This window comes from Ochotona princeps, chromosome 3 (assembly GCF_030435755.1).
Source record: "Ochotona princeps isolate mOchPri1 chromosome 3, mOchPri1.hap1, whole genome shotgun sequence".
NCBI classification, from domain to species: domain Eukaryota; kingdom Metazoa; phylum Chordata; class Mammalia; order Lagomorpha; family Ochotonidae; genus Ochotona; species Ochotona princeps.
The window spans coordinates 12,754,829-12,770,887 of record NC_080834.1 but is presented as its reverse complement, the minus strand read 5'-3'; the positions used below and the strand labels follow the sequence as shown (position 1 = coordinate 12,770,887).

Here is a 16,059-nt window from a genome sequence, read left to right as displayed (position 1 = left end):
TATGGCCTAGAAAATGCGGTGGAGGATGGCCCAAGGCCTCGGGATGCTGCATCCCCCTGGAAGATCAGGAGGAGGCTCTTGGCTTTGAATTGGCTCAGCTCTAACATTTATAGTGTGAATTAGCAGACAGAGGATCTTTGTCTCTCCTTTCTGTAAATGACTTTCCAGTAATAATAATAATAATAAATCTTTAAAATTCTTTATTTTCTCCATTATATCCATCATCTGATTTTTTTACTAAATGTACTGTTGCTTAATGAAACCTATATAAATATATATATTGTCTTCTGACACTAAAAATATAACATCTGATTCAATAAATCTATTTGAGTTCTGACACAGTACTACTCAGAATTCACTGTGGGGAATAAAATATGTTCAGACTTTCTAGAAAAAAAAAATAGACTGTTTTCCATGTCAAGATGAACCAGGAAATAGGAACATAATTCAGATAGTTAGAAACAAATAATATGAAAATGGGCAGTTCTCGACAGATATCACTGTGCTGCCAAATCTGATCATTTTCATCCTGTAAATTTTAAAAAACTGCATGTTAAAATGACCATGTAAAATTTTTCCACAAGGCCATTTTTAAGTTTCTTGTTATTTTTTCTATTCATCATGTGAAGTTGTTAACAAACCGCTGCTACCATCCCACTTGGCAAACATTCCTGGTGTTTCATGATACAAATCAATTGTATTACTTGTAACGAAGAGTATACATCTTCCTAAGTGATCATTCCCAAAAAAGTCGAAGCAATCACTGACTGGCTTCTGGGTTTTCACAAACATAGGTTTTCAGTGAGTTGTTTGTTTGGTTTTTTCCATTCATTAAGTACTACTCCTGTGGAAAAAAAAAAGGTTTAATGGGAAAATTGATAATATTTTACTTTATAATGTTACTGGGGAAAGACCATGCTGCTACAACTTAAAAATAACTACCATATGTAGAAACAATTATCAAATGATCATTTATCCAGGAGCAAATTTCATTTCCACTGAAAATGCGGTCTTGAAAATCATATCCAAGCTATGAAAGCTAATTGCAAATAATGACATTACAAAACATCCTGCACAATTAATTTATTTGCTTAATTTATGAATACATCGGTTTTCCTGGCTACTGGCTACAATAGTTCATGACTGAATATTTCCCTATGTTATAGACTTTTTAATTACAAAGAAAATGTTGTACTCCCCGAAGGCAATAAAACCAAACGAAAAGGGAAAAAAATGCTGCAAAACAGCACAGATGATTATAAAAATGAAAACAGTATAAGAAAAACAGGAAATTCAGTTACAGCGAATCCATTTTCTCTATCTCTGTTGTGATCACATTATCAATCAAATCTGATATTTCCACTTTCAATTTAACACAGATACTACAGAGAATCAAATATTTCTAATAAGACCATCCTTTCAAATACAAGGTTATATTTAAACTTGAGGGGTATGTTTCAGCTACTAAAATCGCTCACTTATTTTCACCAAATAGTATCTTCTGTTCAGGGGATTGGTTCATGTATTGCCTACCTTATTCTTAAAATCTTCTGAATGGTTAGAAACTTCTAGAGGCTTTGCAGTTTGTTCTCACTCATGTGCAAAACCCTTAACTTGCCCGAGGTACTGGGAATGCTTGATTTGCAAAATATGTCCCCTTTTTGAAATGCAGAATGACAATTTTTACAGGTAGAGTGCTCAATAGTCCAATGGCTTAACGTTTTGGGGGTATCTTGCATAGGTTTTAAACTATCTCTTTCATTTAAGAGTTAAGAACAAAAAGCACCATGTCTGGTGAAAGAGTAAATTAAAGATCCATGGTCACTGCATTGATTCCACGTTAATGAACTTGCTGACAGGATACTCAGTGCTGAATTCCAGGGTTGGCAGCCACAGCACGTGTCTTAACAGGAGGCTGCCAGATTCCAGAGGCACTTGATTCCAGAGCAGCCACCCGCGGCCGCCTCAGCTGCCCCCTACTTGACGGCCATGCCCATCGCTTCTGGAGGTAATGAGCAACAGAAGAAAGGGGGAAAGGAGCTAAAATAAAGGGCGGTGGGGACGATGATGCTAAAGGTGCATCCTTTCCATCCTGGGTCAAGTGTTCAACAGGTGATAGGATTTGGCCAAATGGAGACTGACTGCAGGGTGAACTGGCAGACAGTGAGTACAGAACGAACGCCTTCCTCCAGCATTAAAACTTAGCGGGGTACTGCAACAGTTACCCTCAACTTGCCTTCCAGGGCTTTTGCCATTCTACCAGGTCCTCCTACGTCTCTGGCCATCGTACTTCAGGGGCCCCAACCAGAACACATCCTCTTTTGGAATATTCCTTTTTCCTCCAGCTAACCCAAATCCCCAATGCTACAATCCCCTTAGCTGTGAATAAGAGCACGGGCATTTCAAAAGCCAGACATCAGTGGCAATGACCTGCAGTAAGGAAAGGCTTTCACTGCTCCTAGTTCCCCCTAGTGCACCTGTCAACCTGTGCTTTAGGAGTCCTCCAGCCCTAGGTCTAGCTCCAAGTTTTGATTCTCAACCAGGACTGTAGATGCAGCAATTTTGAACTGTTACAACTATGGAGAAGGCAATGTCTCTGACATTTACCGGGTAGGGCCCAGAAATGTTGCTAACCATCGTAAAATGCATACGACACCCCACAACAAAAAATTATCCAGCCCAACATATTAACAGGGCTGAGGCTGAAAAAGCTGGAGTCTGATTTCTGGCAAGATGACCACTCTATCCCCATGGCTTCTTCCGCTTGTGGCCAGCAGGAGTCTGAAACCTCAGCGAATCCTAAGTCGTTACAACTTTGAGCACACAGAAATCCTCCAGCTCGGAGGAATCCAGGCTTGGCGCAGCGGGCAGAACACACCCCCCGACACCCTTCAGTCAGCTGTTGAGTTCCGTTTTCAGCTCCATGACTTCCTTGTAGCTTCGCAATTAATGTACCACTCAGCCTGCTCAATGCATGAAAATGATGGGGATAATTTTTATCTCATTCCTCTTACCGCTGTATATGCTCTCAACCACAAGATAAGTTAGTTCCTCTCGGTTGTGATGGCGCTATCTTTCAAGATGCATGCATGTTCTTACAAAACAGAATCTGGTCAAGTTATTTCTGTTTGGACCCAAGCACAGGATTAGACAACAGTAGGAGTTGCTCTGGCAATACTTTTCTCAGCAATTCTAAGCACCATAAAATGAATATTCACAGACTCTAATAAACTTTACAAAACCTCAATCATCAGTTTTAAAAAACAAAGCAGATTATTCACAAATCTAAAGTTAGTGTCTGGTGGGCAAACTGCCTTAGTTGTTATCTATTACGGTCTAGACCTCAAGTATACTGGGAATTTTTTTCCATATATTAAATACTTTTGATTCTATACATCATCTAAGGAACTTTTGGATTTTTCTATAAATTAATATGGTATATATTAGTGATAGAGAAAATAATTTACAAAAACCAGTTGGGTTTTATCATGAAATCCAGAATGAAATAAAACATAAAGGAAAAATTACAGAAGTATGACTTTTAGAAAATGTCACGAAATTCAGAGTAAAGAACTCAAGACTAGATGATAATGTTAGCAATAAACCTGTATCTATATTTGTAATTCTATGATCTACTTACAACGTAAACTCAGAATTGTCTAAAATACATTCGAAATAGTTTCTTCAAATAAATTTCCATATATATATAAATGTATTCTGCATATAAGCTCCTTTGTTGAATGTTTGAAATATTGTGGTGATATGTAAACCTTAAAATATTCTGAATTCAAGACTACCCAGATTCTGAAACCTTCTGTAAACTTTCTAACATATGTTAAAAACTTTACTCAACCTATAAAACTTATTACATATTCATTTTGCAAAGGTTATATAGTTATCAGAAATAGCAATCAGATTTATTTTTAAATAAGCAAAGAATACCTTCTCAGGAACTCTTCTGCTATCTCTAATTGTGTGACATACCTCTAAAGTATATTAATTTAGAAGATAGTCTACACAAAATGGCCATTACAAATGACTGTGCAAAATTGTCAGACATTAATAATACGACCCCACCCTTCCATTTATATGGCTTTACAATCATTGGATACTATTGTCACCTCCTGCATCTTGGCCCCAAACACTTCTTTCTCTGAGCTGGTTATCATCTTCCCTAAGAACTTACAAAGGCATAAAAACCGGAGCCTTTGTCTAGTTGCTATTGGTGTGGCACGCTGAAAACTTCAGCTTCATTCTTTGGTAGAGCCGTTTTCATAAGCTAATCTTTTTCAAAAGAAACACCTTATGGTGAGCCTTCTTCACATGAGGATCTCAAAAAATTGCTTTTTGTTTAGAGACCATCACCTACATTATCTTCATTGTTTCCTCATTTAAAAAATAAAAGATGGATGCCAAATTCTTTTGTGAGGCTTCTCTGCTATTTTTCCTCTTCCTTTTGACATGAAAATTTAAAGGCAAAAACGGTTTCCTATTTTTAAGTGTTCAATTTTAGCCAATCTCAAAAAGGAAGCCTGAAATCACTCACAAATACTTGAACCCACAGTCTTCTTCGTTTCACATGCAATATGTATACTGTACACATGTCTTTCAAAGACCAATTTTCAACTAATTTATCTAGCCCATCCCCCTGTGAGCTATAGTATCACAAGCGACACATGAAGATACGCTCTCACTGCTTACTGTTGACTGTCCTCACAGTGTGTGACCAAGGGCAGCTACCTTGCTTCTGCTGCCTGGCCTCCCCTTAGGCAGCGGTCCCCATGCCCTGGACTGTGTGCTGACACCTGGTAGGCAATGAATGAGTCACAATCACCTGTGTTTACCAACCTCTACTATGACCACACTCACTAATCAAGGAACAATCTCGGGCCTTTTTTGGGCACTTGTATTCTCAGTGTATCAATAATCTGTTTTCTTTCTCGGAAAATATTCGTGGCGCTTTTGCAATGTCTCAGGATTATTGCAAATAAAACAACTGCACAATTTTAAAACTTCCGACAAACTTAATCTAACATAATTTTACAAGATAATGCTTTTTATAAGAAGTTTGGTCAGTTGAACAAGACAGAATGCTAATAGCCATCCCTTCCACTTTATAAAACAGACATTCACAATGTCCCAAATCATAAGACTATGTTTTGCTTGTCCTGCTATACTAGCTAACACTTTCTGCTTTGTAAGACAAATAATGCCACAAATTAAGGCTTTAGAAATTGGCATTCATTATTCATTCATCCTGGTAAGGTAAAATGGTTCAGTTCTAACAACTATAGGCTACCATGGGAATGAACCAGTTCATTCCAGAATAAACCAATTCTGATCGTGTTAGAGCATATAACTTTGTAATATATGATCCTTTTAAAATACATTTTTTCAAAATAAACATAATCTTTAAGTTCAAACAGCTTAACAAAAATCAAGTAGTAATAATCCATAGTAACAACAGAAATACTCAGAAAATTAAAGGCAAGATGAAAATATACAAAGGCCAAGCTTCATTATCCTATCACAGGCAACAAAAGCTGTTTGATTACGGAGCCCACTAAAATGCTCACAGATCTCTAAGAGAGAACCTTACAGATGCATAACCCTTAATGGGAATCTCAGTATCAGTACATACTCATACATTCCTTTGCCAGCAGGAAAGCTGAACTTAAAAAAAAAAATTGTTGATTCTATGTGTAGTTGGATTTCTTTATAACTCTATTCTGAGACAAACACCTATTGTTTAACCAACATTACTCAGCTCCTTATAATTATTTCAGACTTGCTTAACACTCCATAATGCAACTGATTCAGCAAACAGTAAGCTGCCACAACAAACCTTAAACTGTTATGCTATAAAAATAACAACAAAATCAGGGTGAAATAAACAGTTTTCCATAAAAAATAAATAATGGGAGTATGAGGGCAAAAACAAGCCACTAACCCAAATCTAGAAAATATTAGACTTTAAAAAGAGGATTTGAGCTAGGTCCCTCATGCAAACATTATTATATTATTCTGAATATTTAAATGGTAGCTATTACTCATCCTATCATTTGGGATTGAACTCTGAATTATAAGAAAGCTTGAAATGAGCAATTCCACAATTTATAATTAAATCTCTTCACCGTTTCTTTCAAAGTCACTCCAACTATCTCTAAAACCCAGATCTTTTAACACAGAGATTGGTAAACTCGCGCAGACACTACGCAACCCAACAAAACGAGATGCCTGGTAGTTTTGGGGTGTATTTCTCCAGAAAGGACAGCAACAGGACCACTTGACACTGAATTCACTCACAGCTGATTAAGAAACTGAACATCAGAGACTGGACATGTGAGAGCCTGACCCAGAGCTCCACTCGGCCTGCACCTCATCTGCAGACATGAGAAGCTGCATCCTGTAGGGTTAACAAGACACAAACAACTTCCTACCCAGCGTTCCTTTCTGCCAAAGTCTCCTCTCAAATCCAATTTTGGGGAGTTAGGGCGGGTGTGCCGATTCTGTGCTTTAGGCCATGTCTGTAACCTAGTCACATTCTCATTTAAAGTCACCTTATGAATTAACAGCAAAAACCACTGCCACACTGCACACATAATCAAAAAGACAAACAACAAAAAAAATCAGAAACTCTGCTCCCAGCACCTCTTTCTCTTTTACATGCAACAGTTCAACCTAAGTGAGAATGGTGCTACTTTATTTTCAGCTGGAGTTCAATGTTAGATTATTTTGACTGTTGTAGCTGGCACTCTTGGCGCTGTGCATGGGTCTTAAGGCCATGTATCCAAAGGCGAATGGCTCTCAATATGGGTCTCATTGGCAGTTTGGAGTACATCACCAGTTCTTGAAGGTTGGTCCCTGGGACTGGGTCTACTACCATGTACGAAATCAGAACGGTTCTGAATGACGTGCTTTTCACCTGCTGCAAATGCTGATATGTTGTCAGATTTGAGAACCTTTAAGCAGGCAATCCCTGTAGCCAACAAAAAAATCCTATTCCAAGTATCTCCACCAGAACTAAGGCTAGGTTTAGCTAAATGTATTTATTCATTCCTTTTGTCAGTCTAAGACACCAAAAACAAGAATACCTCTCCCTACAAGTAATATTGAAAGCCTCACTACATTTTCACAACAGTAATCACATTAGCAAGTTTCTCCCAATTAAGCAAGCACTGTGACAAACCTTTGATAATATCTTAACAGCAGTGATGTGCAAAGTAAATGTTGGCTCCCTTTATACTGTAGCAACGCATCCCAGCTATTGAGAATACGGTTTTATGACAGCTAAGTTGAGGCATTTTGCAGCTGCTTGTCAACACCCACTGTGACACAGAACTTTCTCCCATTCTCATGTCGCCCATGTGAGACACTACAGGAATGGAGCTCAAGAGAGAACACAGGGCAATCTACCCGATCAGTTCCAACACTGCCGGATTCCCACTGCAAAAGATACTAACCAATCTGGAAGAATAGAGCCTCACACACACAGGGAATTTTAACCCCAAACAGATGGACCCAAATGTGACTCAGCAAGGTTTTATTTTAACAATGTAGAACCTGTTTGACCTAAGAGCCTTAACTTCCGAAGCTGAAAAGATTGCATTTAGATAATACCTTTAACTTTCCTGGGATTATTAGGAAAGGAGAAAAAAAATATATCTTTGAAATGACAGAAAACACGAATGAATGTCAAGGCCTAAAAGGAAAAGCTGCTTAAAATAAAAACAGCAGGGGTCAAGTTTAAAAGTCAGCTTTTGCTCCCCAAGATAAAGGCTCCTTTCCCATCCATTTGTTTTGACAGGTGACTGCCCCGCACACCTCCCTCCCTGACTCACTTCCTTTCACACTCTGAAGTCAGCCCAAGGCTTCCCTGGAACAAATGCTTTTATCTTTTCACACCAGAATACTAGGAGTTCTCACTGGCCAAATCAACTGGCATATTCTTAAAAACGCACTTTTTGTTTTTCTCCCAAGAACTGGTTTCTTTCAATTTTGTCAAGAAAACAATGGAGAATGTCAAAAGCTACAGAGCTGCTTTTTTTTTTTTTTTTCTGTTCTAGGTACAGAAAATTGCTTTTGCCGAGAATCCGGAGAGCATTTATAGCATTCAGTAAAAACGTTCTAAGCCCTTCAGCTCTGCCTCCACGGAACTCTCCAGAAGTGAGTCACGCCGATGGCTCCCGCCCGGCTGAAGGTGAGTAACGCACCCACAGCATATTTCATCTCCCATTTTCCACTTCCAAATCCATCCTGTCAGGAGGGTGTGCGTTTCTGAAATTTGAAACTTCGCAGCATTTAATGTCAAAAGGCTTTCTTTAAAAAAAAAAATACAATCATCAAACGCCTTTTCGGAAAACATTATTCACTTGACACTGTGAAGCAATTTTTCAACACTTTAGACCTGTGAAGCAACTCAATTCATTCACATACAAACACGAATCTTTGTAAAGGCTGAGGTATGAGCAGTTTCTCTCAATTTCTACATCTAAAATATCTACAATACTGTCTTCTTATTATGTTTGGTAATAAACTGAACTGAAAAGAGGGCAAATTTTTTAAAATGCAAAATGGGAACTGGACCATCACAGGCAAAACTCTTATTCGTCCACCACAATGAAGTCATGAAATGCTTTCTGCACCGAAAAAAAAAAAAAAAAAAAAAAAAAAAAGAGAGAGAAGAAAAAGAAGAAAGAAAGGCAATATTTGACTACAGGTATATATTGTAGTTTCTTTTGGCATTGGCAAAACATATCCTTTTCTTCCCCAAAGACTCTTAGATTTCAGCTACACTTCAGACCTAAAGTATAACACATACTTTCAATATATACAACCACAAGACTTTCTTATTCTGCAGGTTGTTACTGGCTGAAGAATTCATGAACAAAAACAAGAATGAAAAGCTCGCACTGCCTCCTACCGACAGGAGGAAGAAGCTAAGCAGTCAAACCTGGCCCACAGAGCTGCACAGTGCAAAGCATGCAAAGCAACTGGCTCAGCCTGTTTTCTTCTCCATCTTCTTTTAAATCTCCTTCCAGGCTAAATGCCTGAAAAGCGCTGACATGATCTAAGACATACAAATATAATGCAAAAAATAATAAATAAGTAAGTGCCAGGCTACTCTCGGATGGACAGATGGTTCCTTTCCCAGGGCGGAGAAGCAGCCGGCGCTCCCCTCTCCCACTACAGCGCAGTTAGGGGCTCCAACACACCGCCACTGCTCATCAAGTCGGACTTGGGGCTTCTCAGCTCTTGGTGATTTTCTCCACATGGAAGTGAGAAGCAAGGTGGCGCAGCTGGACCCTGAGCCACTGCATCCTCCCGTGGTGGCGAGCAACTCTGGGGACCAGCATGCACCTGTCCCTGTCCACTCCAGCCATGACACTGTATTGAGTCACAGAACATGAAACACAGAAACACAAACAGTAATTTTGGGTTTGTTTCTTTAAAAACGACATCTGTATTAAAAGTCTTAAAATGAAGAGACAATGAGGAAACGCATGGAATCAAAAATTACAATTAGAATTCTCTTGGTACATCACAACAGTAAAATTTTACTCTTTGCTTCTGAAGGAACATCTTATAACATAACACATAATAAAAAAAAAAAAAGTAAAAACAATATAAAGAACGAGCTAACCTGAACACTGGAACAAAATGAAGCCCCGAAATTTAAAAAAAAAAAAAAAAAGAAAGAAACCAACCCACTGCAAAACACGGAAATTACATTTTAAAGGCTGAACATAATGAAAGAAATTCACTGATCAACAGGCCCTATTGTCCTGGCTGGGAGATGGCTGCAAGGATACTGACAAGTGGTTTGGGGGACGAGCAGGTTGGGGGTGGCATGGGCAGTTCACAGGTTGGCACCGGCTGGACCAGCTGAGTTTTGAAGGCACTCTGCAGACGCAGGGGTGCTGGGGGCCCTGAATCACACGCACAAAGTCTTTGTACTGTGTCTTAAAAAGCAAATCCTTAAAATCTTAAAAAAAAAATTAAAATAAAACAAACACCAAAAAAGCGCTAGGTTTATCAACACACGCACACACATACACACACTGGTACACAGGCAAATGTGCAGATCTGTAACAATTTCTTTTTTCACAGCTGATAAAAAAAAATACTACCATTCTCCCCCCAAACTCCCTTTTGATACAGTAGGTAAACAAAATAGAATTTTTCTTTTTCCACAAATATCAGCAGACACTTTCTGGCACCCCACACTGTATTGGCCTCAGTGTTAACAGTCCCAGTTCACATGTGCAATACTTCCAATTGGATACACGGTAACAAGAATCCAACTTTGCATAGACAGCCTCAGAGACGCAGTCACGGGGTTGCCCTTCCAAGCTGGCAGAAAAGGGACCCAAACTTAACTTCCAGCTACTCCTGGAAAACAAGGGAAAAAACTCCAACGTTTCCTCCTCATCTCCTTGCTCCTTCATATGGTTCTCCCGGGCTTCCTTCCAGGTATTTAAAACTTGGAACTAGAAAACAGTTGTTGACACATATACACACACAAAAAGGAGGACCCCGCCCCCAGCCTCATCTCCTTCTCCCCTTCCACTTCCTTTCCCCCTCCCCCCATCTTTTTGCAGCTGAAACTTTTTTGCTTGCCGGTAACAGAGCCTTTTCGGGCGACTCAGAGGAGGAGGGGCGGTGGGGGTGTCAACCCAAATCAACGAAAAGTGTACATGCTGCAAAAAAAACAAAAAACAAAAACCAGAGCCACACTTCCACCAGGGCGTCGGATGGTCAGGGCGGGACACTCCCTTGGAACACAGGGCGCGCAGGCCGCCAGGGCTCCCGGGAGCACCCCGGCCCTTGCAAAGTTGTCTCCAATCTCAAAGCAAAGAAGAGGGAGGGGAAAAAAAAAAAACACCAAGAATCACATTGCAGAAGAGTCGGTGGTTTGGCTTTTGTGCGCCGAGCGCGGCCGGGTGGGGTGCGGGGGCGCTCAGAGGATCACGCAGGCCGAGCAGCAGCCCTCGTCGCCCGTGGGCTGCGCCGCGTAGTTCATCTGCCGCACGATCTCGGCGAACAGCTCGTCCACCGAGGCTTTGTTTTTGGCCGACGTCTCCATGAAGGGGCAGCTCCACTCCTCGGCCAGGGCCTTGCCCTCGCCGTACGAGACCTCGCGCTCGCCCTCCAGGTCCACCTTATTGCCCACCAGGATCATGGGCACGCGCTCGTACCGCTTCACGCGGATGATCTGGTCCCGCATGGGCTTGATGTCCTGGAAGCTCTGCTGGTTGACGAGGCTGTAGACGAGGATGAAGCCCTGGCCGTTCTTGATGTACAGGTCCCGCATGGAGGCGAACTGCTCGGTGCCCGCCGTGTCCAGGATCTCCAGCACCGACGGCGACGAGTCCACCTCGATCTCCTTACGGTAGAAGTCCTCGATGGTCGGGTCGTACTTCTCGATGAAGGAGCCCGTCACGAACTGCACGGTGAGCGCGGACTTGCCCACGCCGCCCGAGCCCAGCACCACCACTTTGTACTCTCTCATGGCTCCGGCAGCAGCGCTCGCCGGGCGCCCGCCGCGGCCCCGTCGGGGCTTGCGCGCCGCGGAGGGCAGGGCTTGGCGGCGGGACGGCTCGGCTGCCTCAGCGCGCCTCCGGAGCTCGCCGCCGGGCCGACGGGAGGCGCGGGGCACCGGGGCAGCTGCGCGGCCGGCCGGCGGCGGTGGCGGGTCCCGGGCGCCCCCCCGGCAGTCCGCGGCGGCGGACCGGAGGACAATGCCGGCAGTCCGCGCGCGGGGACGGCGGCAGCCGGCGAGCGCGGGGAGGCGGTGGTGGCGGCGGCGGTGGTGGTGGAGGCGGCGGCGGAGGCGGCTGCTAATTGAGCGCCCGGCCGGGCCGCTCGTGGCATGAGTCCCCGCGGGACGTGCGCCCACCGCCGCGGCCCATCGCGCTCTCGCCTGCAGCCTCGGCCGGCCAAGGGCTTCCTAGTGGCCGCGCGCCGCCCGGCCCTCCCCGGCGCGCGCGAGCATGCCCAGTGCGCCGCCGGCCGCGCCCCGGCAGCCCGCGCCGCCGCTCCGGGTTTTCGGCGAGACCGAGCGGGGGCGGAGCCGAGGGCGGGGACTCGGGGGGGCTGGAGGCTCCGGGAGCTTCGCCGAGTTTGCAGATGGAACATGGGCTGTGCGCGGTCCCGGCGAGTCGGGGCCTTGTGAGGCGCCGGGGCGGTCGGCCGTTCCTTTCCAAGCTTCTTGGAGAAGCCTGGAGGGCCGGCGGGCCGCCTCTAGGAAGGCGCGGGGAGCGCTCTGACCGACGCCCCTCATCACAGGCCCTCGGGGGCCACCGAGCATCCATTCCCCTGGGACAAAGAACACGGAGGCCAGCCCGCGCCCCGGGCGCACGGTCCCGCCTGAACACGGTGGCGGGGCGTCTGGGGGTGCGTCTGCTCCCGCTCCGGCGAGGTCCCCGGCGGGTCCCACCCACCTCCACCCGGCCCTGTGCCGCAGCCAAAACCCGGAGCCCGGAGGCCGCGCCGGCGGCTCGCCGTCCGTCGGGGCATGCTCAGTGGGCCGAGCCGGTGCGGGCGCATGGAAGTAGGAAGCTGCTGCGGCAGTGCACACCCACGCGCCCGCCCCAGCGCCTGCTCCCCCAGCTCCGCCCTCGCTGGGCCCCGGGCGCCACTCTCACACCCCGGCAGGGGTGCCCAGGGCAGGCCGGGCAGGAGGGCCGCTCCATTGGCTGCAAAGTAGCCTCCGCGCGCCATTGGATATTTATAGAGCTTGGGCGGAGAGGCCCAGCTGTTCTTTCCCCGCCGCTCCCCGCCCCCTCCCGCCCACTTGCCCCAAGCCAGTCGTTTGGAAGCGAGGAGGGAAACAAGGAATTTTAGGCGGGGAACGCAGAACTAAATATAGTCCTTTGTTGCCTCGGAGTCGCCGATGCCCAGTCACGACTGGCCCTGTGGGGCAGCAGCAGCAGGCGCCCCTGGCAGCTCCCCCCACCGTGCGCGAGAAGCAGCTAAAGTTTGACTGCGAGGACACTTGGGCACTGGGAGTTGGTTCCTCCCGGAGAGCTGGGGTGGTTGCCCGGGCTTGTCCCGTAGGACTCGTCCTCGCTTCCGGGCGCCCGCTTGCCAGGCTGGGCTCAGCCTGCGTGCCCGCTCCCGGGAGGAGTCGGGGAGATGCCCCGACCTGTCCCGAGCCTCGCCGGTGCCCGGTCGAGCCGAGGTGTCGGGACCTGCCCACGGATTCGGCGTTGGCGGCTGCGCCCCGGGGCGAGGGCGGGGACTGTGCCCGCTGCCCGCCCACCTAACGTCCGCGTCGCAGGAATGAGCCCGGCCGGGCACCGACTCCGGGTTTCGATTCCTCGTGCCGTTGTGAATCACGACCACGCTGGAGAGTTAACCTTTGCCAGAGCCCTGCCCGCGGTGCCCCCATCCTGCTTGAATACCCTGCTCTGGACGCGGCGGGAGCTCCTCCACCTTTGGCTCACCCCTGCCTTCACCTTGACTGCTGGAGAGCAGATATCAACGAGCTTATGTAACTCCAGAAAAACCTCGGCAGAGCACATTTGCCTGCACAGAACCCTGCTGGCGTTTCCGCAGTGCCTTACCTCTGCCAAGCGTTTTGCACGCGTTGGCTCAGCTCCTCCTGCTCTTACCTATTATTACAACACCTTTTCAAGGCAAGCACACTGAGGTCATGAGGTGCCCAGTAACTTGCCTAAGCCACTAGCAGCCCTCACAGACTGCAGCTCGCAGAGTGGCCGAAATCGTCTGTACCCTCTCACCAGAGTGTAGTCAGTCATCACTGGTTCTTGAGGGGGATCTCCACGCAGTGTGGTCGCACTGACTCACACACACACGTGAGCTGGAGTTTCGCTGGGAACCAGCTTCTGCTTTGCTGGCGATGCGGTTGCTCATTAGCACAGGGCCAGGGTGGCCGACCGTGTTCCGGGCAGTCAGAACTCTAGTATGTAATGCTCTACGTAAATGGTGCCCAGCCTGCTGCTGGGATCTACTACGACCTCTGAGTTCCCTCCTGTGACATGGCTCAGCAGTTGGAGCTGTGGGCGGCTGCAGGCACTTCCTCTGCTTTGGGCCCAGTCTGGTGCCGGATCAGACCGCTGGCATCAGCCCTGCCTGGCTGACTGGGAGCCGGGGAAAGGGAAGAAGGGAAGGTCACACCAAGGCTCCGATTCTGCTGAGTTCTCTGCTGTAAAGCAACAAGGCACGTTGGAGAGCAGTCAGGACGGGAGAGGTTGGATGAGTAGAAGTGTAGTTCCTACCTCCTTGCCCATACCTGAGTTAGGCCAGAAGCTACATCAGATTTGGTTTATGAGTTTTTTCTTGATTTGTAACATATACATCCCAATGTGTGGGACTCTAGCCCACAGAGGTGTGGCATATGCTGTAGCAGAAAATGCGTTGTTGTCTTTAGAGGCCTGGTGTCTAACCTCCAGGATGGAGGAGCGGTTTTTACTTGGGGCTATGGACAGGCTAAGTTCTCCTGCCCTCAGATTCTCCATCTGTTCAATGATAAGAGTCCAGGATTTTCCCTGTGGGCCTAGCTGCCCAAGGAGCTGTGGGGAGAGTCACTTCATCAAAACCCTTCATCTCACAGCCTAGAAAGCGGAACAGAGATCCTGACTGCTTTGTTCTTCCCACGACGCCAGGCCATCTGTAGGGATAACTGACAGGTGCAGCCCAGACATGCCTGCGGTTGCTACCCAGACACACCTGGGAGAGACATCCTCTAGATCACAAGGAACCCGGTGACTAGGTCCCGTGGACGGCCTCCTCAGGGCCAGAAATGTGCTACCGACGGGATGCTTGCTTGCTTGCTTGCTTTTGTATTATTTTTTTCTTATCTTTTTTTTGCTATTTTTTCTTTATTTTTGACAATCTTTACATAGTTAATTAGGTCACAAAGGTTCAAGGGCTACAGGAAAGTGGGTAAGACTATTATTTTCCCATTTTTTTCCTGTGTCTGGGATAAAGGGGGAGGTAAAGGGAGAAGCCCCACCCAGTCTCCCACCCACCCCAGGTCCCCAATGTGGGGCATGTTCCGAGGGTCTTGCTCAGGTGGTTCTGATAGTTCAGCAGTTCTGAATCGCTGCCAGTCTCGCCATTCCAAGCACGATGAGGTCGTTGAAGAAACCACTGATTGACATAGTCCATCTTAGAGTCTCCGTTTGCCCAGTTTTTCGCTGCCAACATATGGCTGGGGTAGTCAATTGATTTTTTCTGTCCTCTGTCTTTTCATGGTTAGGGTTCTGAGTCCGGCAGTTCGATTGGGGAGATCCCCAAAGAAACTTTGTCTGTGGTGATCCCAGAACAGATTCTTGTATGTACTAGCAAGTACAGGGCCCGGCACAGTCCATCGCCCCATCGGCTGGTGGCTGCAGTTGCTGGGTCGGTTCTGTTTCCAGCGATGGGGTGCTTTCTATTAGGGGTTCTTCCACCATGTTTAATCACACTCCCGTGATCCACAGAAAGATCTACAATAGGGCTCTGAGATTCAAGATTATGCAAAGAAAATTACTAATTGCAAAGAGTTGAGAGATCGGTCACCATTTCCGGGGATATCTGATAGGAAGCTTTCTGTACCCCCACTTGTTCCATGGCTCGTTTTCTATTCTGTACTGTAATTATTTACCTATCTGAGTCTGGTCGCCATAAGAACCGTGTAAATAATGTAAGGGGAGCGCTGATGTCTGGTTTATCTCTGCCACCCTCCTGTTCCTCACTGTAGTTAGTACAGCAAGAGGTCCTCAATAAGTATCTGTTGGGGAATACATGAATGATATTTCATTACTTTCCAAACTCTGTTCACAGTAAGTGTGTATCGGTCTTTGAAAAGACAGCCCATTTCCTAGATCCATGGAAAACCAGTGTTTCAGTTCTGTGAGTTACTGGCGTGGTGCAATGGTCACTCTGTTCTTAGCTGAGTATCAACAGTCAGTGGTATCTTAGGACTAGATTGCAAAGCCTCTGCTGGATAAAGGCTTGCTCTGCAGAGTCAACATTTTCACGTACCATCGAAGGCTGCCAGGTAAGGGCAGCTTCACCCTGGACCCTGAATTTCCCATCAGCAGGAGCTCC

General features: G+C 46.3%; 1 protein-coding gene across 1 annotated transcript; it reads right to left on the bottom strand.

The window, feature by feature from the left end:
- Positions 1-10,688: 10,688 nt before the first annotated feature.
- On the bottom strand, positions 10,689-11,993 carry RAP2B (RAP2B, member of RAS oncogene family). Its single transcript, XM_004598088.2, has one exon. The coding sequence runs from the start codon at positions 11,510-11,512 to the stop codon at positions 10,961-10,963; it is 552 nt and encodes a 183-aa protein (XP_004598145.1). The 5' UTR covers positions 11,513-11,993; the 3' UTR covers positions 10,689-10,960.
- Positions 11,994-16,059: the final 4,066 nt, after the last annotated feature.